Source organism: Anticarsia gemmatalis, chromosome Z (assembly GCF_050436995.1).
Source record: "Anticarsia gemmatalis isolate Benzon Research Colony breed Stoneville strain chromosome Z, ilAntGemm2 primary, whole genome shotgun sequence".
NCBI lineage: Eukaryota > Metazoa > Arthropoda > Insecta > Lepidoptera > Erebidae > Anticarsia > Anticarsia gemmatalis.
The window spans coordinates 10,470,530-10,496,559 of record NC_134776.1 but is presented as its reverse complement, the minus strand read 5'-3'; the positions used below and the strand labels follow the sequence as shown (position 1 = coordinate 10,496,559).

Genomic DNA, 26,030 nt, shown 5'->3' with positions numbered 1-26,030 from the left:
TTCGAAACTAAATATAAACTTAAATATTAAATTAGGAACTCTCTTCTCGGGGCTTTCCCTCAAATTATAGTGAAGTAAGAATCTGCAGTATCCGTGCCAGAGTGGATTAATGGCTAATCCAAGCGTCAAAGTTTTCAAACTCCTTAAGCAGCCACTAACTAGCTGTTAAGACAATAACCGGTACTGGTTTAACGAACTTCGCGAAACAAACACACCCTTCGTATATAATAACTAAGTCAGCTTATTAACTGCTGACAAAAATCTTACTGGCTGTCTTTTGTATCGCTTAGCATTTTTATTGACTTCAAAGTGCAGTAGGTACTTTGTTCGAACGTTTGTTTTTTTAAAGATTCGATACCTAGAGAAAATTTTGAAAGATATAAAAATTGGGTTAATATTTTATTACTAGCTACAATCAAGAAACTTTCCAACTTTTTACCTGTACTACAAACTATGAAAACCGCACGCAAACTCGTTGAAGACAAACTTTATAATTCATCTTATGACTTGCTTTAAGCTGGAGTTTAACTATTAAAACACTTATAAACTTCTACGAAAAAGCCAGAAGCCTCCTTTTAAGAAATGAATCAATGAAAGTTTTACATCGACGCTTCAATGAACTAAAGATAGCTAACAAAGTTCCATTGAAGGAGTCTAAAGATAGTTTTCATTCATCGAACGACAGTCTGACAATCGCGGTTAATGCTGGCTCGTAGTAATAATAGCCTACAGCGAACAGCCTTACAACCCGCCGGCCACAGCCTTTGACAACTTTAGTATAATTCAACTTAGTTTAATGTTTTAGAACAACAAATTTTGACAATTATTTTTCGTTGATACAGTAATAACAAATAGAATATAAATCAATTGCTGTCCCACTGCTGGGCAACGGTCCCCTGCTGTATTGACAGGTAGGACAAGCCGTGACTCAACTATAGTAAATCAAGTGCGGGCTAGAGATCTTGAATTTCTTTAAGAATTGTTGCAAGAATTAGTTGCGAAGACTCAAAAAATATGGCGTAAAAAAATGACCTATCCATCTATGTGATAACGTAGAATGATCCCCAGTATCAGTGTTTTAAAACATGTCTAAACTTATGCTAATACTCACGATATATCCGGGAATATAAAAGTTCTCAAAACTAAAATATTGCTAACTTTTATTCATTTTTATCGTCAAATATATCTCTCCGATACTTTTACAATTATTTTCAATCAATTTTACAACAGTTTAAGCAATTTAAAAAGTTTTGATAAGTTACGTAAAACTTTTTAAAAGTTATTTAGTAATGAAAATTGAGCACGGTTCTATCGGGGATTGTCTCAAATAAAAAGTAATGAATAATATTAGTCTTTAAACCTTCACAGTAAATAAATAAAAAATAAAGTTGAATATAACGTTAGAGATCTGACAGTGGTTGTCACTAATATTTAATAGTGTATTTGATGAAGAGTAAGTATGTTACGGGGGTCTCTTATCTGAAGCCCTTGGGATGCCGGAGGTGCGGCCCCGCTACCATTCATCTTAGACAGCGGCCCGCGCGCGCCGCCTAACAATGTACGTCATGCTTTATTAACTTGAACTTGATGCTACCGCTCCAAAAAGTAACGATATTATCTTCAAAAATGTCCTACCACATTTTTCAGAACCCAATTTTATATTTTTTAGTGGTTTAAATAACTTTTAAAAAGTTTTCAAAACTTTTAAAACTATTTTTTCCGATACAAATTCTTGTAAACTTGATCAGTTTAACTCAATAGATGATGTTAAATCATTTTTAAAAGCTTTGAATATAATAGTTGGCGAAGAAAGTTGTAAAGTTTAGTTTGAAACAAACTTGTGGAAAGTAAATAAAAGTGTTCCGCGGCTGAGTGGCGCGGCAGGAGATCCTCGCCGGCTTCGAGCTTATCTTAGGCAACGTAATCGAGCACGTCGCGTGTGCACAAGGGGCACTGGTTGATCATGTGTAGGGTTCGGTGCTCGCGCTGTCAAGTGTCGCTCCAAGTTGGCGCGGAGGAAAGTTTGTGCGGCGTGGTGCGCCACCCCCGCCCCCATCGATCGAAGTGGCGGCGCGCGCAACCCCCTGCTCTCTATATAAGCAGCGACCCCCACACCAGGGCCCCACAACCGCAAGAGGACGCGCGCGATCACTCGCTAGCCGCTCGCCCGGGGCGCCGCTCTTTCTCTTTTCTCTCTTTTTCTCTGTTCGTCTGTCTCTCGCTGATGCGGCCGCGCTGAGGCCGATGCGGGCGCCGCCATGCCGCGCTGCCTCATGGCCAAGAAGTGGAAGGCGGCCCCGGCGGCGGAGCTGGGTGACGAGTCGGACGAGGAGATCGACGTGGTCGGCGAGGGGCGCGGCCGAAGCCCCGCGCCCGCCGCCACCGCCCCGGGGCCTTCGCCCAGAGACCCCGAGCCGACGCTCCTCTACAACGGTAAGCATCCCGCAGGTGTGAGGAGTGACTGGCGCTGCACGGCCGCCGTGTCAAGGCCCCACGGTCACGACTGGCGCCAAGGTCCCGCCGCGACGCCGCTGCCACGCGACCTACACCTTCCACGCGTCCACTACAAACTTTAACTAAGTTTTAAGCTTGCTGCGATTGCCGCCACAATTGTTTTGCGAACTTTTTATAACCTTTCTGCTAGCGTATGCATTTATGCGTTCTCTTTACCTTACTTACTTCGTATCGGGGATCTAATAGGCACCTGGAACCCGCCATGGACGTCGATAAATATACATTTAAATGGACTGATGAAACTCTTAAGCTTACCCTGAGCTGTAATGAAGTTAATGAGCACGCAACACGTTCATATTCTCCACATGTAGTGCAGACACAGTTGAGCAACAGTTACCTTCTCTAGGACAAAAGCTCATCGTTTTTGGCAAGATGCCATATCGGACGGCGGCGCCCGGGAGGCCATATACGTCTGAATATGAGTGACGCACTCCTATCTTCTTTTACGTTATACCGCCATAACCCGGCCATTCTACTTTATAACAACAGCTTATATACCACATAGATCTTGCTATTGTACTTACATAGCGTTAATATCTTCAAACTGTCTTCAAAAGCATAAATTCTCATAATTGCCCAAAACCCTACTTCTTATTTTTGATTACAACTTCTTACTAATAGCAAACTAACAAATCAGTTTCTATGCATTCAATAATAAAATGTCCCTAAACAAACATCAAACAACAATAAATCAAATGTCCCTAAACTTTGTACAGATGCTTTTGTTGAACAATACAAGCTTCTAAAGTATGAAGCCATCTTTGAAGGACGACGCGAACTGATTTGTACTTAGCTGTGTTTTGTTTTCGTTCACTGGAATGGGAATGCTCGTACAACCAATGCCTCCCGTTCGTGATATACGAACAGTTTCAACACAATACCTCCATTGGAGCCCCGTCTCCTCATTTATCAATGACAACTTTGTCTATGGACGTCCAAACTTTTTGAAAACACTCCCTAACAAGCACGCGCTCACAACAAAATGTAATAAAACTGTTTTGCTGAAATAATAGCGACAACGCCACAAACAAACGTTGATTACACATATTTTTTATCAAATAATAACAGTATAGGGGTCGACTACTACAATTAGTCAGTCGATGTAAACAACAGTCGATCTTTATCCTTCAACAACAATAAAAACATGACTTTAAACATTAACGCACGGAATAACTTCACTATCGCGAAATATTAAACTCATAAATATACAACGCTACAATTAACCTTTGCTAAATACTTTGAAGTTTTAAAAATCTCATGGGATTTTTAATATCTCTGTTATACATGAATGCTATGCGTCCAATAACATTCTTAAAACATCTGTTTTTTTCAAAATTAATCAAAACTTAACCATTCAACTTAACCCAAATCAAATTTCTCTGCTCACTTTACCAATATGAATAAATATTTCTTTATCAACTGTGCCGATTAAAGTTATCCAAGAAACATTGGTTATAAACTATTGATATAATTATCTTTACTAACTGATGGGATAGCAGTAATATTGAAGTTAACTACAAAGTTACATGGCAGTCTATCTTCAAGTCTGTCCTCACTGAGCCAGCCCGTCAACTCTATCTAACTACTTTAACTTGTCAATCCATTGCTTGAGATATTCCATTGACTAATTACATTATTATCTGAATTGATAGTAAATCAATTTTAATTCACTTATACATTTTAAATGCTAGTTTGTTGTTCATTGGACTACCAAAACTATCTGCGACATTTAACTAGACTTTGAACGAATAAGATGTTCTAAAAGAAAACAAGCAATGCCAATATTTTTTTGTATATAACACGTACAATTTATTGAATTACTTCTTAAATGATTCAGTTCAAGATAGAGAACGGAACTACTTTTAGGTATTTCAAATTTATCTTCCCCTTCTCTAAAATCTACAAGTTAAAATTCATAAAATTATCCAGATAAATTCCTCTTGCAAACTTCTAATTATTTTTCAATTCCCGGCGAAGCTGTCTAGACGCTTGCAGACATTTCACCGTTGTCAATATTTACATGCCCTCAAAGTAAACATAAACAACTAAAGCGATCGGGTTATTAAAAACACGCTGCTAAAAATGTAAAGAAAATTATTTGAATATTCGCTAAATGAGCAATCAGTGGGAGGAATAATTATCGACAGTTTAGTAGTGGTATTCCGATATCGGCTTACCTCTCAGAAACACTAAGACCTCTCGGCAACAAAGCGTAGCAGTAATTGAGCTAGAACGTTCTAGATTAACACGGATGGCCGGGTTGATAGGTGTTTCTCTGTAGCGAATATCGAATAGATACTTCACAAATCCAATAAATTCAATGGGACAATTCCAATTTATTTCGTTTCGTGAAAACGTTTGATATTTTAGTCGTGTTCTGTTTTAAATTGATGAACGATGTAGCAAATTGCTGTATGTTCATTGGGATTTAAAGAAGATGGTCAAGTAAACTTTACTGTCGTTTGTTTGTCGTCTAACATTTATACCAAAAATATTTATTTACCTACTTGACATTTTATGAAAAAGCCGACAATTTAAAAATAAATTATAAACTGAATAACATCACCTATAAAATATGACAAAGACTTGCACACTAATATATTAATAAAAAGAACAACGGCGCAAATTAATCTTCACTACTTCTATTTTCTAATACCAATTAAATGGTACAATATTGTTTCATTCTATCGTGAAATTTTTAACAGCTCTCATACCGGCGCCGTCGGAAGGCGCGCTAGCAGAACTAATAATTTAACAAATTGGCCACTAGTTCGGCAATAAACTTCAATTTGCTACCACTCAGTTATCAATTGTCACTAATTCTAACACAATTGCGAATCGATATTGCCGATGTTTCACCTTAAAATTTAATAAAACTTTGATACCTTTCGAAAGCAGTAAAATGCTTGTAACTTTTGTCTTGTGAATTCGTACACTGATGTTTTAGGTTTTTATTTGTTTCAAATAATAGAGGGCTTATTCCCGAAATAACAAATGCTTATTTTTACAAACTTGACAGTTCTGTTTGGACTAGCATTTGCATAAAGTTCTCGACACTCCTACTCCTATTTTTAGTGTCACCGCAGTCATCTCATCTACATAATCGGCGGATACCTATTTTAAATTTACCTTCTTCTCTCAAAAATATTAAATAAAGTGTTATAAGACCTTTAATTCTTTCACATTGATCTTTATACTAGCTTTCAATGTCACGAATAAAGGCTACATGTATACTCATTAGAACTCACTTTGACCTCAACGTCAAAACTAAGGGCACATTGTTGCATTGGCACAACTAGGCGCGCGTTGCTAGGCAACGGCAATCAAACTTTGTTGATAATGAGACGATAGAAGTGTTTTACGTATGACGTAGATACGATGATTATGACGTCATACAGTCTATTATTTTGGAACATAAATAATTTACAAGAAGAAATTATTTCGAAGTTGATAAATTGGGAAGTAATAGCCATTGATATAAATTCTCCTGTAATTATTATAACTACTAACAAAGTTACAAACTTTATATTTTAGGTGTAATCTTCTAAAAATATAGTAGGCAATTAAAGGGTGAGCGACCTAAATATGGTATTTTTCAAAAGTCATTAATTGCTGGTGATTAATCATTCAGCGTAAGTGAAATACGGTGACGTAGTAGAAACGTCACAGAATTGACATTACCAAGTGAGGGTTGCTACTTAAAAATATGATAGCGTCATATAAATTTTGATTTTTAATCTGCTTTAGATAAGGCTTGCTAACTTACTTTTGTTTTTTGTCAATTTTTCATAGCAACTTAAAAGCTGTGTGGACGCGTGGTTGGTCTTTTTTCAGTATTACGTAATTTGATGTTAACTTTAAAATTTTCTTCAAAGATACTGTCAAGAATTTGTTTTTTACCCGAGGTCGAGCGCATTATGAAGTGCAGGGCTGGAAATGAAAATTCTACTGCTCCAGTGAAATTTAATTTACTGCTGGAAATATTTTTACAAGTAATACAGTCCTGATAAACTACACTATAATAGGGCAAGACACAGAGGAAGACTCTCTTAACTTATTTTTTAAATTTTTGGTATAAATTTAATTATAACCTAAGTTTGCAGCCGTTTCCGAGCTATTGTTAAAATCTATCTTGTTCAACCACAATTCCACTTTTTGTATTCCTTTTAGCCGCTACATAAGACAGAAGATTTTTCCGCGTTTGAAATATTAGTATGGTAGCAACAACATTTTCTCTAAGAGTTCTTTAAAAGACTTATTGCAAAATAAACCAATGTTTTTATTTGATAAAGAAATACCGGCTCGAGCGCAAACGTTTGCTTTACTAAGTTATTTTAAATAGTTTTGTAAACAGTTCCTCAGTTGCAGCCGGAGATAAAATTGAACGGGAACATCTTAGCTCGAATTTAAAATTATAAGAAGAAATATTTTCTTGTGTCGGTGAAATATACTTTTCTCTTTTGATACAGAACAATGTTCCGTAGCAAATCGACAAAGGAAGATGTCTGATTAACGCTGAAGTCATTAAAAATTATATTTCTTAAAGAGAAACTGTAATCAAAAATCTTTTTGGAACTAAGAATAGTACCTATCAGTAATAAATTATGAGTAAATACCAGAAAGTGCTTATAAAAATAGTCAACTTATTTATTTTAACACTTCAATCAATGGAATGATTTGCGATCGCTTAATATCGTTGGTAAATATTTTTCCCAAATGCCGTATATGGTAAAAATATTTGCCTACGAAGAGCAAACCGCTATAAATCAAAATGCACCAAACCGTGATAGAATTAGTGCAAATTGGCAATCGTTTATCGGTTTAAACGCTCTACGCGTGCACAGATAATAAAAAACGATAGTACCGAAATTTACAACGATTTGAACGGCCATTAATTAAAATTTTGAATGCTAGTCATCAATTACCATAGTTTAAAAACGATGTAACAATGCAGGCCGGAAATGTTTCTGATTGATTATTTTGCTTTGAAAATGGCTCGCTTAAAATTTCAAATGGGTTATCAAAACGTTTGATTTTTTTAAAACATAATTAATTTTCTATTCACATTCTGGGTATTTTTCTAATATGGTGGTATTTTACTGTTCAGCTTAGGCACCTTCCTTTTCTTCGTTCTTCTGAGACATCTCATGCCCTTAAATATTTTATTTCACTTAGTATAAGGATTTCAACAGAGTAAACATTGAATACACTTTCAGTAATATTAAAGAGGTTCCCTTTTCCAATTTACTTTTAACTCCAAATTCATTTGGATCCCCTTTGCCAAAAAGTTAAAACAGACAACAAAATCAGATGAAAGCATAAAAATAATGAAGCAGGGAAGTAACAGGTATACGCATACATGTATAAAATTTCAACCAAGTAAGCGCACAAAACGCGGCGTGGTGTACAAAACGAGGGAGCTCATTTATTAAAAATATCGATCCCGGTCCTAAGCCAGAAGGGAGAGCCCACTCATATGCACATACCTATAACATACCTACATATGCGTGCATCCGCAACCCTTCCATTGGATGCATTGTTGGCGGGAGAGCGATAGACATAAGTACAAATTTGTCACAACTCGCAGACAAAGCGCTTTATTCCTGGCTAACAAGCAAAATTACTGAACTGGAATTAATTAGTCGCTGCCCGGTCATGTATTCCGCAGTATTGAAACTCGTTCTATGCCCAGAAGCCAAATAAAGAAAGAGTTTTCTGATACATGGAAACGGTTTTATAAAAGTCCTTTACATCCGAATTAAAAATAGGAAGAAATCGGCAGCACGGACTTGTTCAAAAGCTTTTGTGAATGGAATATTTGCAGACCGTCTACGTCTGAAATATCTCATTCACAAAAGCAGAACCTCTAAAACATTCGCAGCCATTTTAGAATAGACGCGGTAGTCGGTTGGCTCGTTAAACAATATCGTTCGACGGGTACAAATTGAGTCTAATAGGCGACTCGGATGGAAGCACAATATTCAAATTATTTAATAACTCGACGAGACAGTGGTCGTTGTTCTACTCGATAGTGGATAAATTCTGTGTTATTCTTTTACTATAGGTGTCACCAGCGCTTCAGTCCGCATTTTTACCCTCTCTGTTAAATTAGTAGTAACTAGTTTTACGTCGTCAGTAGTTATTATTTGTGCTAAGAAAGGTAATGTAGCATTCTAACAATTAAATAAATTCTAAGAGATAACTAAAACTAAGATAACAATGGCATATTATAAAACTCCACCGCAAGTTAGTCGCTATCAGGCGCTACAGTTTGTACAGTGGAGTACAGCAAGCGACCAATGAAACGTACCGCAATTTAATTATACCGACACGAGCAAACGATCGACGCGTGAAATTCCATCGCCGGCGGCGGATACACCACTCACATGTTTCCATACGCGTTAAGATTGACGTGAAGTATTGCTGCCACCATTTTGTTCAGCAAAATCCAACATTTTTCGGTATTCACAGTACATGCTGGACATCCAAAATGAATGAATAAAACTCCCAACTTTTCTCTTCTATAAATCAATCAGTAATCGGTAAATCGGATAGGTTAATGCAATGGATAGTAATAATACAAAAGTTATTTCATAAAACATTCATAAATCAAAGTCCCGCTGCAAAAGAGTCTAAAAGAATTTCCAGAGCACCTAACATAAATTCAATATTCTAAAGCAAGTCAAATAAATGTACGAGTATCATAATTTCAAAGCAAAAATAAAACCTGCAGAAAATCACACAATTTATACAAATACGTAACACTGGGAAACCGTTGTAAATGCTTTGTAAAAGAAAGAAAATAATTAAATAAAGTTAGCAGCTTACGCTTCACACGTAGAATATTTTCTGTTCAAAGCCTTCGCTTTTTCTCCTTTATTTTGAACAAACGCTGTACCGGGATAACGAAGGCTCGTCCTTTACGGAATAATTTAAGCCTAGTGTTTTTAAATTCTCACTTCGTGTTTTATCTTTAATTTTATAAAGTCGGACATTTAGTTGATGACAACCCTTATCGTTTGTGTCGAGAACTGCACAAAAGTGAAGACAGACTATTAAGTTCTATGCATATTTTTTTCAAAGTTAGTTATAAAAGTCTTTTTCAGGAAAGTTTAATGGAGGTGATTATATTCCTTTTCGTTTTCGTTAAAATAATTTCAACTTTCGAGACGGCTCCTTTTAGACTGTTTAAACAGATCGTTCTGTTTCGTTACAAGCCGTTTTGAAATTAAATATCTTTTCAACATTCTACCTTTCCAATCTGCTTAAGTCTATATTGGAGTGTCTATAGCACGTATGTATATGTACTTTCATAAATGACTGGTCATCTATCCGGCGCAGCAACCCTGAGCTTAAATTGAGGGGGAAATTGAATTTGGCGGGCTTAATTCGACTGGGCAACAATCAAACTGGCAGTTTATCGGAATAAGCCTCGCAGGCTTTCAATAAAACATTAAACATTTTCAATTCTGATAAAATTTAACACTACGTTTTTAAATATGAGAATGGAATACAAATATGCTAGAGTTTTTAATGAAACAACAGGTTCTTTGTTTCGATCAAGTAGCAAAAATACAAATATTAAGCCGAAGTATTGAATTTATGTTGTCAGTGATTCTTCGACTAGACCCAAATCAGTCCGTGACAGATAAAGTTGGCCTTATTCTGTAAACCTTTATAGAAAAGTCCCAAAATATATAAATTTAGAACGCTCCAAAATTCGGTGAACTTTATCTCTTCCGAAATCTATTCCTATTGGTTGCCGATTTTAAAATCGAGTACAGAATGTCTTATGTGGTAAAGTTATTTTAAAACAATCGTTATCCAGCCGTCCAACCTGTTTGATCTTCACATAATGTAATTTTTTTGTCAGATCATTATCTCCCACATGTTCAATAACTCTTTGTTGCGACTGTGTAACTACACTTCACTTTAAAATAGCGCTAAATATAACACAACGTTCTATTCATACTAGTGTCCAATATGTTGACAGGCAGCAGAATACAGTCTTAAAAATATACCAAATATTTCTACGAAACTTACCACTCGTATTTCGTGCACACGCGACCCGTCCGCCATTTTCTATGGGCTTTCATCGTTCGACAAGTGGCAGACGCGATTCAACCATTTATCACTGAAAAGTTTTAAAGGCCCGTTCCATCGGTTTGATTGATACAACGCCTCTCGGGAAATGTTCGCATTTTTTACACTTTTGAAAGGTATCATCCAATATTTATATTTCGGTTTGAAGGCAAATTTAAAATTCCTAAACTTAAAGACGTACAAGTTTGGCGCTCAAGATGGAATCTATAAGCTTGATTGAAATTGAGTTTGTTAACAAGTTAAGACGTTTTTCCATGTATAAAAGATTATGACTAATTCTGCTTTAAACATTTAGATTGTATAGGTGTTTCACAAACATTTCAACATAGTATTTAAAAATATTGAGGACGAAACCAGTAGCCATAAATAACTTATCGATAGAACTCTAAAGACATTTCTAGCAAAATAAACCTCTCAAAAATTCAAATACTGTAACAGTGGTATGACAAAGATATATTACGTAATATTATGCAGTTCTTATCACAAGCCATAAATCATCAGATTTTATGGCAAATGTATGTAACTGTGAACGGTACCACGGGGACATACATACGAGCACATTTCAACAACGACGTGTAAACGAGATTTTCTTTTTCTTTTTTCAGCTTTTACAAAAGGTTTTGTGCCTCTCTCTCGTTCCTTCTTTTGTGCCAATTGATCGTCCTTTGCACTGCATTACCGTCTTTTTGCCTTTCCTTCAACACTTTGCACGTAAACCGTTTGTACAGTAATACGTGTTATTTTCGAAAGCGAGCTTCCTCCGTCTGAACTTTGTCCCAAGTTCTAAAACAATTTTATGTTACTTGTTTGATATAAGTTGTTGGATAGAAATAGAACACATGTTTTCTCTTTTCACGGTTTTGTTTCCGAGTTTATCCGTCGAATCAAACTAACAATCTCCTGCCTCTCGACATACGAAACAAGAGTGTCGATGAATCAGTTGTCGAGTAGCGCCGCCGTTGTTTTGCCTAAATTCATTTCAGCGTATCTCCTGTCGAATCTCGCTCACATTTTCCTAACACGTTGAAACCGGACAACACAAGAGGGGTTATTCATTTTAAGCGGATTAATCCGGTGCCAATTTACTTGAAGCCAGACAGTGCAGACACTGTGTAGTAGCTTTTGTCTGGAGAATGAAGATGTTAATTCATTGGTATAAATTCATCAGACTGTAACAATGTATTAAGATTACATGCACATTCAATTTGTACTATTACCTTTTTTCCCGACCTTAAGACTTTTAGGTTATGTTAAATTTATCTGCATTAGAAACACTACAAGTATATTTCAAACATAAAACCTGTCCATTTTTCTTGCCAATGGTAAAGCAGACGAACTTTCCTATTAGACAAAACCTCTAAATCGTCTGGATAACTGGTATAGTTGTATATTTATTTAATTATATTATTTGGTGTGTATCGCCCCGGGTTTCCGTGGTCACCTCTATCGATTACTGTACGTGAGTCGATGACACCAATTTAACAACCGCTGTTTGTATAACAGTTTCCACATAATAGCTGCCTTCCACTCTATGTAGTCCTAACGATTGTAATTGTCTTAGGTCGTGGGATATATTTGAAATAATTGGATAGTTCTATTTATGATAATCGTATAATATTGGTAGAAAAAAATGTATAAATGTTGGTGGTACTGGTCAAATCACTTGTATCTTGACACTTAAAGCATTATTTGTTCCAAAATTAGTAAAGGCTGAACCCTGAATTCCAAACAAAATAAGAAATAAACGGCCTATCTGTTATAAAGCGTTTGTCGAAGCGTATATTTCAGCAGGTAGGTACTAGTAGCGATTGTCGCTTCGTGCATTAAGCTACGTCATATTACATTATGATGATTTGATAGCTGCCTACACCGGTAATGTAACAGTGTAAAAGGTTTTGAATGGTGCCCCTTTTTTACAGATTTACTAACTTACGGGATACAGCAGCCAATGTTGAATATAAATTGATGGTTCATGCTTAAATTTCTAGTCACATTAGAAATGAGCCCAAGTTCGTACATCAATCGGTTTTGAGTGTCGGCTCAATATCTCTCGATCCCTGCTATAATATCTGATAGGTCACTCGCAACTATAAAATGCACATTCCCAATAAAGGCACTTAATAAACTCCACTCAATAAATCAATCACCCTCGCTCTTCCAATATTGTTTCATTAAAACATTTTATAAAATCAAGTCCGTCGCTGATTAATGAAATTTTACACCTTCCCGTTTTATTCACACGTGGAGGGCCACTTTAAAAGGTTTCAACGTCAATAAAACTCAAAATATCGCGAGTAAAATGAGCGTTCTCTTCGAATATGCGCTCGTGGAAGTGTTGAACTTGATCTGATTATCGTATAGCTTTTATTATACGAGAAAATGCAATTTCATAATAAATTACACAATACATTTTAAAATGTACTCCGGGTTTTAATTACAGGAGGTTTATTAACGTGTTAATATTAATTGTCGGGTGTGTAAGCTCAGTGCACTCGGTGGGTGTTGTGACGCGCTCGACGGCCGCTCAACAAAAGATTCATAACTGTTTGTATTATGAAGTGTGCGGTTTTAAGAACACGCGTTTCAATTGCGCGCACTTCCCGCCTAGTGTGCACTTACTGCTTTTATTTTATAAAAATAACGTGTTATTGTATCGTGTAAAATTTTCCTTAGTTCTTTTCTACTTGTGGAAGGAAAATGTTTCAAGAGGCAGGCACGCAGGCTCGCATGGGCACCTGTTTCTCGATTTTCTTGAAACCAGCATTAAACATTAATATTTTCAAATAAATTTCATAGATTGTAAGTATAATTCCATATAAGTAGGTATTTGCGTCAACATTTCTTAAACTGCCTACTATACCGGTGTGAATGTTTCCGAGCACACTCTGTCGCCACATTAATACTTAATACCTAAGTGAATTAGGTGGGCGTTTGTCTTGACAACTGTTCTTTAGGTCTAAAGCCAGCGATCTGGTAATAGATATCATTTGGTTATAGCTTATTAACTTCATTTTACGTAGAGTGGCTTCAAAGAATTAGTGTAAAAGTATTTTTTCTGCTAGATAAAAGTTTTGTGAAGGACATCTCCTGCATTAATCTTGTCTCGTGGAGAGTCGCAACACCCGTTAAATTGATTATATCATCAAACTCAAAGCCCGAGTCTGCAAAACACACAGACAGACAGATTGCAGATTGTAGAACCAAGCTAAGTAAACGCAACCGCAGTTAGAGAGACAGTCTCAAAACCACTCTCAATATTCTGTCGAATTTTGCCTTTGAGTGTATTCTGTCTGTCCGCGTAGGTACTGCCTGTACTGAACGTCTATCGGTCCATCCGATCAAATCCATTCCCCCACAAGGATATCAATCGCGCCGGTGCTCCCTCCATTAATAGCGTAGGGTTTAATATGTCTGATTTTAATTACATTTGCAATCTATATGAATACATAAATACGTTTTCGGATATCAGATATCCGAGTGCCTTAGCCCCGGCTTTGCAATTCCTGAATAATTATCGGTCAGGTTATCAGCTGTAATTATTTGTCTGTTGTTGAAGTTGTTTCATAGATTAGGTAGGTTCTTCGACACTCATACGTAAGCCGAGAACCTTATTAACTCTATGGTTGAGGATATATTTAAAAAGATAAAACTCTCGCAAAAAAAATTACTGCTAAACGCATAAACTCAAAATACCCAAACAACGGCTTTATTTATTTAGCAAGAAATATTTAAATTAGCATGTTAGCAGTAGCATTGATTTAGTTGTGCGTATTGTATACGTATGTCGACGTAGGGTCACCCCCAGGGGTTGCGTTCTCGAGCATTTATCGATTTGATCGTCCTTCGAGCGGTATTCGCGGCAATCCCTCGAGATCCCACAGATTAGCGGGCGGATTAAAGTTTTTACTTAATAGTGACATGTGTTTAATGGATAACTTGAATCTGTTATCGATATTATTTGAACTAGATACATATCAGTTAGTAATTGAAATGTACTCAAGGGTGTTAAACCAGAAATCAAATTTTAAAGTATCTGACGATGCAGTTTATGACCACGTATGGCTTGTCTATTGGTCCTACCTGTAACTTGAACCACTAGCAGCCAACATAACGAGCTCTCAAACGTGGAGAGAATTCGGCAATATACGCCCATACTATGAAATTAAACTTACTACATAACAAGGATCACTAAAATGCTAACACGATAGGTACGTCAATCAAGTTTTCGTCACCATAGTCTAAAAAAAGCCATCAAACGGCGTTAGAAATAGTGCCGTGAAATAAAACCAGAACAAAATTCGCAAACTCCGCATCGGAATATGACGAATGATGTGGGTAAATAAACGTCGGAACTGTCCGTGTGCACTATGCACCGAGTGTTTTCCTAACAAACACGTTCGGTCATCGGCGAAAAAATATTCGACAATTTTCGCTAACCAACTTGCTTTTTTTACTAAACAGTCTATTATTTCTAAACTCCAACTCGATATATCAATGAAATGACAGCTAATACCTCTATTAATTTAAACATAGGTCGAAATGTGACCTTGAAAATAACAAAGTATATTGTTTTAAATTGTCTGTTTAATTGTATAACGAATGGAGATTATCTGTTAGTTAAACGGCTTAATTTGATTGTAGCATAATTACCAAATCATGGAGTTAATTAGTCTGAAATGCTTGCATGTGACCTTGACCTTGAAAATAAAATTTATTGTACTTACAGTTTATTTCAATCGATATTTTCATAAACAGACTTTCGAACATATTACTATGCAGGCTTTGAAATTATGAATTGGTTTTCAAATCTTCGAACAAGTCTTCAACGTTCAAGCTAATCACAATCTTGTCTATATTTTTTCTCAATTTATTTTCCCTGCGCTTGACATACGACAAAGTGTAAAATCAAACTCTAATTGATTTGACGTCGATGTTAGCATAGCCGTAGTATTTGACTCCAATTAACGTCTGCTGTAGAAGCGTAGAGCAGTTCGCAAACTAGTTGAGCTATTACAAGGTTGACCGAGCGACGTTGGACCCCAATAGAAAGGCAGACAGAGACGGAAGGAGTTCGAGCGAGACAGAGCGAGCTAAGAAAACCGCAGACGTGCCGTGACCATAAGTTTGGCTCGTCTCACCGCCTGTCGAACTTTACATAACTTTGTAATGACTAACTGTTACCCGTGGTTTTGCTAATATGGAATTCGAATTCCCTGCTCCAATTGGGTCTGACGTTAGGCAAATGGATTTTAAACTTTGAGGTAATTTGAAGGAACTCAGCTCTTATTAACGAGGGAGGTGTAGTTTACTTTATTATTTTGTGGATAAGTAGTAGATACGTATCGATGGGCTATCCGCAAGATTATTAGGAGCTATTTTATTTTTACGCGATGAAGGCTTATGAACGCAAAATGGTTAACTCATTACTGCGGTATTCTTAGCAAAGATTAACAAATAAACACGAAACAATGGGGGTAAATTTTTGCAGTTCATTTCAAATGTCAAGTTTTCGATTTTCGCGGTACGACACAAATAAATAAGTAAATATCACATACGGTCTTTTGATACCAAACTAAGCAGAGCTTGTACTATCTTAATGAAATAACTGATTAACAAACAAATTAATATATTTTAGCTATCTCTAAATACATACTTTTATACTTAGATGAATTAACAACCAGGTTCAGAACAGATATTCTACTCACCACACAAATAGGTACTTGTCCCGGGAAGGATTCGAACCTACAACACGCGATGCTACAGTTTTGCGTAGATACATACTCGTAAATCTAGTAAACATATTTCTAAACAACAACATTTATGAATGTCAAGGTAAACTAAAATATTCAGTGTGAACAGGCGCAGATGCAAGTTTGTAACCTAATTCATAAAGTAGACCAATGTCAAATGCACTACGTTCATTCACCGAGAACTATTTATACACTCGTACGATACTCATTGGATGAATATTTAAGTAGGGCGAGAACCGCGTTGTTTGTTACTTGTATCTACGTGAATTGTATTGGAATAGACATAACTTTCATACAAATAAACTTTAGGTCCTGTTTTGCAGCTTCTGGATAAGTGTCGGATAATCTATCCAGATGATAAAGTGGCAGCAAATGTATGAAGTATTCCATTTGATACGTTAACTTATTGACTGTGGCAAAACTGGATACTATTCTCGGTTTCTAAATAAATTTTATTTCAAATAGAAAGAATTTATACAAAACATGTGAATTTATGTTTATTGCTGGAACATACACCCTCATTTCATAAAGTTTGTTTTTCCGTCCCATGGAACATACAGACATAATATTACCGTTTCCAGATGCCAGAAACGGAATAATAACATTATCCACCATCAGCAATCCCGGATTTGAGAACGTGGTGGTCGAAAAGGTAGCCTATGACATTTATATCGAATATAATATGCTGCATTTCACTAATCTAAATAGGTTCCGCAGCTAAGCTGTAAAAGCCCAAATGACTATCTTGCATTCACAATATTTCCACTTAACAGACGTGTTTCCTTTGCCACTACAGTCCACCACCTTAGCTTCAAATAGACTTACATAGCTGTTTACACATTGAAAATACAGTAACAGCTCAGACTGCGAACTCAAAGCTGTATTTCGACTCGTTGAATTCGTAAAAGCTTATCCGTATTTCACCTATAGCTAAAATGGAAAAGACAAAGATAGCACGATGGAGAATGGGAGGATCAATGTTCTGTCTCGCTCTTCGTACCGTCGCAGCATAATAAGTGACTCGGTCGGAGAATTGATCTACAGTGGAGACAGTAGAAGCCCACTAGTTGAGCCGCCATAGTTGCGGTGGAACAATAGACTTGCTACGGATTGTTATCTAGTTGAAATGAACATATATTGTTAGCATTGACTACACTAACTTCTAGGCAAGCATTGACCCGTATAGAGAAAGCGATATTGAGATTATTCAGATTAAACTTTTACGGTCTACCTGTGTATTTGATAACTTGTGTGAATGTCTCTGGATTTACATGTTGAATTGCAATAAACAATACAGCAAAGGCCAGTGCTTTTAACATTGACTCACAATTCACAATTTACTGAACTAAAGAAAAAGACGTAAAACATTCAAATATACTTGACAGAATAGCCCTGGACTAAAGACAAAGGCACTACCGTCTGATTTGGCAAGATACTTCGTGACCACGCGCAAAATGGCATAAATCTGTGCTTACCAAACTGCTGAAACACGCCGCGTATGTAAGCGCTCTAGAATAAAACGAGATACAAAATTTGCAATTTCGAAAATCACATTAACAAACTCGTTAATATTCGTGCAAAACAATACACGAAATTAGGTGCACGATGCATAATGGTGGTGCAATTAAACTAGTGTGCGATTGACAAAGGCCGGTGCTGAATGAATCGGCCGAGTTGGCCGAGTTAGTGTTAAAGCGACTAATGCGGCCTATTGTGTCCTCGACTTCATGCCTGCGGTGGTTAGATGCGCCACGGAATTTTGGCACATTCCCCGAGAACATTCGAATTATTAACACCTTAACTGTCGTACTAAAAGACGTGTAAGTTCTGTTTTATAAAGTGTTTTGTCACTTTCAATCAGTTCAGAAACTGCATATGAGTGAAAAAGACAAAACACCGTGTAACTGAGCGGAGTTTACGTAACGTTTAATAGTAAATCAGCAAGAATATTATCTACAGTATCTTAACAATTTGAAGATTGTAGAAACTTTCTCTCTAATCCGCTTCAATGTATAATTCATAAAAGGCATTGAGTAAATAAATATGTATAGCCCGTCTCATTCTCTCTTAAATGCAACTCTTCTAAGTAAATAGGTTAACGTGTCAATGTCACCCGTGACCCGCCTTGTTTGTCGCGAAAATTATGAAGACGTTTAAGTTACGTATCAAGTTAGAAACCTTCCTATAGTCTTAACAAAAAAAACATTAGTCTTGGTAACACTGTTGTTATAAAATAGTGCGTGGGATTAACATTCTGCCTTGTTTTATTACAAATTATTACATTTGAAACCTTCCCAAAGTACAGGTATTAAACATTTAAAGCCTCTTTACTTTAGAATAAGGTACGGCCAACTTAGTGAAAAACAAGTTTCTCGTTATAGTCTCAGAGTCGCTCGGTACTAAACCCCTTTATTTTAATGGTTACCATTCTACCCCACTAACGTAGGAGCACCTTTAAACTAGTTGTAAACCTACATGTTACCTTTTTAGAGGATACCTCATTTCGCGAACCTTACCTACCTCTACTTACCTCATTTCGCGGTTTAACCTGAATAGCTGAAATACCTCTCTGCTCTTTGATAAAATTTCTCCAACTTTATGCTCCTGAAGAATATACTTTTATTTAACCCCTTTTTGAGGTATTATGAAGGCTTTGATGTTAAGTGGAGCGTGCTTGAAAAATATTTTCGTAGATTCCTCCCGGTATTAAAGGTTAAAGATTGCGGTAACGTGCAGTGTGCAATATATTTTCCAGTAACAAATAGAAGCAGTAGCAACAGGAACTAAATGAAAAATAGTTATCCATTTATAGTGTAATTACTGGCATGAAAGTAATTACCTTTGCTAATAAAAGTCTAGGATGCTCGTAAATAATAATAAGATTTTATTTTGCATCAACAAAGAAAATTATTTTCCTTTGAGGTGAGAAAACAACACCTCATAATCTCCTTCAAAGGCGAGTTAATACGAAAGTCTTTAGCTCTTTACACCGCGCTATTAGCTCGAAGATAATAAAACTCTTCATCGTAAAGACTGGAGACTGGAGAGCAAAACATTTTAATAAAAAGCTAGCTGTAAAGCCTTGTCGTAATACATTTCATTTTAAGTCTCTTTAGTCCAAGTTTTCTCGACGTTAGCCCGTTGTGAGTGTCATATTTAATTACGAGAGCGATCTGGAGACAGGCGCTAATATCCCCAGATTCTCAAGAACAATAGCCGCTAATATTTTAAAAGGTTTTACTCGGAAGCATCGTATCTCGATTGAAATGCTTCTGAAATATGCAATTTCGCTGAGTTTGTCCGCGCCGCGCTCGCAGACACTTGTCGGGCTAATTAGCTTCTCTTCAAGTTGTTTTTGATGAGATAAATATTAAAATGTTGTATTAATTGCCTCCACGATATAGAAATATTGAATAATATAGGAAACATTTTGTGAACATAACAAGAGGATGATTGATGTCCGAAAACTATTCTAAAGGTAATGAAAACTATCTAACTTCACACATTTACAAACCACAAACTAAATAGCCACAACGCGCACGAATCACGTTGGGAATTTACAGAACACGTTGGAATAAAGTAACCTGATTCACGGCTTAACGAATAAAATAAACTATTATCTGTATTTAAACCATTATCACTGATTTATGAATGGGCATTAATATTCCATTTATTAATTATTGAATTAAACTGTAATTGTCTATTAAATTTGCTGATAAATATAGGCAGTTTTGATGGAATTAAAGCGTAATACTCTGAACAGTAGGCAAAGCAGCTTAAAAGATGAAAACATTTTGCCCAACAATATATTATTCATTCATATTTGAAGTATTTTTCCTGTTCATTCAACTCCCCTACTGTATTGGGATGACATACAAAGTACTTAACTTTTTGAATCGTATTAATGCCGAAATAAATGCTTTCAGCCATTATTTCTATTCAAATTGTTTTGAAGAAGAAATAATCGCATTGTACTGTAAGTACTGTTGTAAGATTTCCTTCAGTAAAATTATAATCCCAGTTGCTTTAAGTGACTGATAAAAAACATAAACATGTACGGCCTCTTAATGAGTGAGCACTCTGACAGTTATTTTCGTAATAACCTCTCTGTAAGCACCATAAGCGGTGAAATCAGCACTTAGTAACTCTCTTACTAAACAAAGAAAAACGTAAACATATCAAAGAAAACCAAGCACAACATGAAAGACCTTGAGAAAAGGTGTTGTCATGTCTTGACAGTTTATAGCTCAACACTACGCAATTTACTAACAATTGTATCGTGCAGCAATACAAGCCAATGTAAAGGTTCTATTGAATAAATAATAACGTAATAGTCCAAGTTCACGATAATACCGACCTTTCAACCAATTTAACATTTACATTTGAAAACAAACAACTTCGATTCCTCCTTGAATTTGCAATAACGTTGCAGTGTATTAAATTTTATGGGTCGTTTCAATAAAATAATAATGGGTTCAATACAAAGCTCTTTGTCTATTAAAGATACTATTTCAACTTGAAAATGCAACAAACTAATGAGCTGATTGAAGAAACGGTAACTATGTTATTCTTTACTTCAACTATCACACGTAAATTAAGTATTAACGCGCTGTCACAAGAGCAATGTTCCTCTATTTCGAACGCCGTCTCTAATAAATCCCGGTTCCGCTTTTAAAAGCGAACTCTTTCAATCAATTTACGATAACTACAATCCACTTTAAGCCTTGTATAGATCTAAAATGTAAATCAGATTTTCCAACCAAAAATGTTTGAGCTTCAAACGATTGCGAGTGAGTATTCGATTTAATTTCAATCGACTGAGATCCGGAGCTGAACGTCCAACGTTTTCGAATAGAATAGTAGTCGGTCTCTGAAACGGACGCTCTTGAATAAAATTCACTCTGCGTCGGGCGTTTGCAGCGTAATGAAGCGCTCTCTAACTGGGACGTTGATTCATGGACGATTGAATTACGTTTGGTTAAGCTATTTCCGTATAAGTAATGTATATTTTATGTAGGCTCACGGGAACAACGCCTGGATGGACTGGACGTCTATTACATCGAGCTAAGGCTAACACGATACTGCACTTGACTCGATTATTCGTGCGTCTATTTGAGAGGACCGTTTTAGAAACAATGCCGATTGAAACGCTTTAATTGACGCATAACTTATGCTTGGTCTAAAGCGAAATAGTATAGTTTTTCTAACAGATTGTGTTGGAAAGGCGAAATAGGAAGACAATCTGACTTAGGTAGTTACTCCAATCTGTGAGGGAGATTGATATTAATAAATCATCAAAATCAATCCATTGTTTAGGATCTCCAATAACACGGACGCCGGGCAGATAAGCACGATCTTATAACACCTCTATCTCTCTCTTATAACAGTCTCATTTTGCTCTAGGGCTTATGTTATTAACTTGTATTATACGAGGATTAACACAGATTCTGCCCTGAGACTTTGAGACCATATCGAACAGCGACAAAACGCCGATCAAAAATTAAGTGAACATTCTTACCTTTAATGCCCGTGTAAAAATAGTTACGAGTTCATCTTTAATTTATCGGTTTCTTTACTTTCCTCCATGTAAAGTACGATCTTTGATGGTGTACAAGATAGTTGTTTTTTCCTTCCACTCATCTCTTTGAGCCGTCAACTCAGTCTTTACCTCTTTCATGTCCATGTCCGTCACACAATCCATCCATCTCTTTATCGGTCCTCTACTCACTTAATATGTTATATAGGAGTTAGTAGTACTAGTTATGCAACGCGAAAGTTTTAAAAACTAAACTAGGTCTGTCATTCTGTATTAATAACTTTGAGAAAGAACTTTTACTTTCCGACAGTCGCAGTAACATAAATTATAAAACAAGCAGTACAACTTCACACGTCTACAATTCACGTACATAATTAAGTTTAATATTCTCGCCTTGAATTGTAGAATTATGTTTTGAAAATTCACACGTGAAACGTCTTAACTTTCAAACAACTTGAAGTCAAGTTATTAAGCTGCATATTTAAATACGATGTGAAGTTGTTCCGTTCCGTTGCTTTTATTTGTATGTAAATGAAAATTCTTTGACAGGTTTTTGAAGACGAGTGAAGCGAAGAAGTGGAAATCATTTTTTAATTGTGCTTAAGTCCGTTTGCATATAGGTATTTGTCGATAGAAGCGGTGCTACATAACTTTACAGATAGTAGGGTTTCCCACAGATGAGTATTCTTGCAAAAGATGTTTCTTTGTAAATCTTGTAGATGACAACTTTCTTTCCGTTCTTTTTTCTTCGAAACAAAGATTAGTCGAAACCATTGTAAGAATTACTTGAGGCAAGTCAACCCTTTATGATTGAAAAAAAAAAGTACCGCCTTAATTTCCAATTTGTACATCAAACTGGAAAACAGATTTATGTTCAAAACCAGCTATTTCCCAAAGTAACGTAAAAGAAAATCATTATAGTAAAAGATGAGTATTCACAAAGTGGTTAAAATACCACCTTGTTGAGTTAAACAGTTTGAGTTCGTCGGCTAGTTTCGGACCCAAGTAATTATGAGTTAACCACTCTGCCGAGGCGAGGGCCAATCTCAAAACTCACCAACGTTTAAGAGTTATTTAACTTTAATATCGTGAACGTTAGTTACACGTTATTATTCATACTTTGGAACGATGCTTTTGTTACCTTGTGTTAGAACATTTCTGAGATAATTTGAGTTGAACTGTATCTCTAGTAGTTCCACTTGAGCCTTAAATAGTACATAATATTATTATGTTCACAAATAGATTAGGATAAGGTTTTTTTTCTAATCTTGTCTATTTCGTCGTAGAAACATTTTTTTATCAACTTATAACGAAGTTTGCTTGTCTCAATTTCAGAAGAGGGTTTAGGGAACAAGTTTTTTCTCATCAACATCAACAACGTTTTTACGTCTTAACGATGCTCCTTAACATCATGGCCTCCCGCATCCTACATTGTGACTGTACGGCTTTAAATCTACGGTGTATTTCTCTCAAATACCAATGCAATAAAATAGTTGCAAAAAACATTTAATCACATAAAAATAACTTGGAATACTTGCACAAAACTGCAGCTATCGGTTTAAAGTAATCGATAAAAGATGGATATTGGCACGAAGCCGGGTTCACTGCGAAATCCGATAATACTTGGTGCAGTGCTCTCATATATCCACTTACTAATATTACTAAGAGCGGCCAGCAGACGCTATTTATTTAAATATAGGTCGAAATGCTAGAGATTTTAAAATATTACGAATGGCGGAACCTAAACTGCAGTGCCTGAGCCTACTCAAATTTATTTAATAAAGATAAAAGCCCAAAAAATTCAAAATACTACTAGTTTTTCTTTTATATATTTCTACGTTGTGTTTGTAGAAAGTGGAAAAGTAGACTTAAAAGAAAACACAACACCGAGTCAAGCAAGAAAAATGGCATTTTATAACTATCACGACACTTTTTACAATTAAAAAACGAACAAAAAGCAGTCTGCGACAATATTGGCGGCGTAAAACTTTTCAATAAGGCGACAATTTTGACACCCCTTCTTAATAGCAAAGTTAGGCTTCCCAGTGTTTCAACGCACAATGTAATGAACTATTGACCTTTGGACCGTCAGTCAATGCCCTAGGTTATACATAGGGCCCGTTAGCTCTACCCCACCCCTCACACAAGTGGATGACTTTTCAACATCACCCCTTTATATCGCACACTCACTGGCTTAACTAATCAATCTCCACACTCACTGATTCTTGATTGAAAGCATTTTATTTAAACACGCGTGTATTTTACTGAATAATGAGTAGGTTTGCTGATAAAAACGTCACAGAAAAGCAAAAATATAAGGAGACAATAATAAAGGCATTCCGCCTTTATTATTGTCTTATACAATTAAAAGGGTACTTTAAGAGCATATAGAAGTTACCAACTTAATAAGAAGATACCTCTTCCTCCTTTAGGAAGAGTCTTGCCCAGCAGTGGGACAGTAACGGGCTTAAAAAGAATTAAATAATAAGAAGATACATATCCCAGCATAGAGCATCATCATACCAACGTTATACCAATCCCGTCACCCGTTTAAAGCCTCAACTAGGATGATGCGGTTTACTGCAATGTCCTGCAAATATATTCACCTAATGGCATTGCATTAGAAATATCTCACAAGCCACTAACGTCGATTTACCAACACGCTGTAAAGAGACAATGATGTACGTGGTAACCTCAGGACCGCTTTGAACAGCGACCAATACAGCGTGTTTATTTAATTGAACCTGTTAGCCGCCGATCGCATTCGAACGCTTTGCGACTCCAAATCGCATTCTCCACAAACCAACAACGCTCATTTATACGAGTGTAAATTTATTAAACGGAATAATGCCATGTTTAATAAATAAAATATTTGATAATATCGAGAAAAAGACAAAAGCATACTAGAGGTAGCCGTTGCCTTTTGTAAATGCAAGGATAGGAAAATACAGTGCATTCGGTTTCTATTTTATTCCAAAGGCACGATAAAGCGTTTACTTTAGGTTCAGCATAATGTTCCCATATTAAAAGCTTTACAAAACTTTACGACGGCCACACAGTTGAATGATTCCAATAAATCTACGATCGCGCATCGCCATCCCGTAAATCATCATTCATGTTTAACAAACATGAATTACATGCTTTAGAACAACTTTACTCAATAATTCACTAGGGAACGAACAACTTTGATGTAACAAACTGGAACGTTAGTGGTTTTGACATTTGGCCAACCCCTAGTTGATTGGTTGGTTGGAATTTCAACCGGGTGAAGTCAAGGGTGCCTGTCTGGACATTTTGGACCCTTCAAACTGTTGTTTGACGGGAGCTGGATATCCTACGCCTGACCTCTCCCCCATCATGTCGGTTACTGTCCCATCGGATTATGAGAGTGATGGAATAGAGAGGTTTGGAAATTGTGCACACACTTGCGTACTTTGCACAAACTCTTACACAGTTGGCTGATTCCGATAAAAGTCGAGCCGAATATTGGCCAGGAGGGCAACATGTCAGTGAACAAAATAATATCCTCAGTCATCTAGGTTACAGGGCCTATCTATAATATACGTTATGTAAATCATACGATATGAATATGATACGCCTTGAAGAATTGGAGTTAAATACGCAAAAAAGTGAAAATGTGCTACATTTTCGCTTTTACTTTTTTGTAATACCAAGCATTCCTGGCATTTTAAAGCAACATTTTTTTAAACCAGTATAAAATGTGCCAACGCTTGGCAGCGATGTTGGCAATAATTCGCAAATTAAAGTGGTACGCCAGAAATGGGATTGCTCTTGCCTCAAAACGAAACGTAGGGATTATCTGTTTCGCAAACTTCAGCTTTAGGATATCTATTGGAGATAGTTTGTAGCTTTATAACGTTCTTTGCTCATACATTTTAGCAACTAGCACAAAATGGTTAAAGCGACTTATATTTCTAATCTTCGCAAGACCGTCTCTTCTCTATTTTATTTCCACTTACACTATTTTCTCAAAGATCAAGCTTACCTTGATCACATTATTTTAAAATGTTCTCAACTTAAACTAGCCATCTACTTGATAAAACTGTTCAAACTCCGTTCAAGTTATAAGACTTTAAACTTACAAGTCCACACAAAGTAAATCGTAC

The 26,030-nt window shown here is 36.2% G+C and overlaps 1 protein-coding gene across 1 annotated transcript in view; it reads left to right on the top strand.

Annotated features, from left to right (window-relative positions):
- The first annotated feature begins 2,142 nt into the window (after nucleotides 1-2,142).
- LOC142986161 (uncharacterized) overlaps nucleotides 2,143-26,030 on the top strand; it is a 47,839-nt gene continuing 23,951 nt past the window's right edge. Inside the window, exon 1 of the mRNA XM_076134462.1 lies at nucleotides 2,143-2,433. Within this exon, the coding sequence (XP_075990577.1) occupies nucleotides 2,259-2,433 (175 nt within the window). The 5' untranslated portion in view covers nucleotides 2,143-2,258. The remainder of the gene's footprint in view (nucleotides 2,434-26,030) is intronic.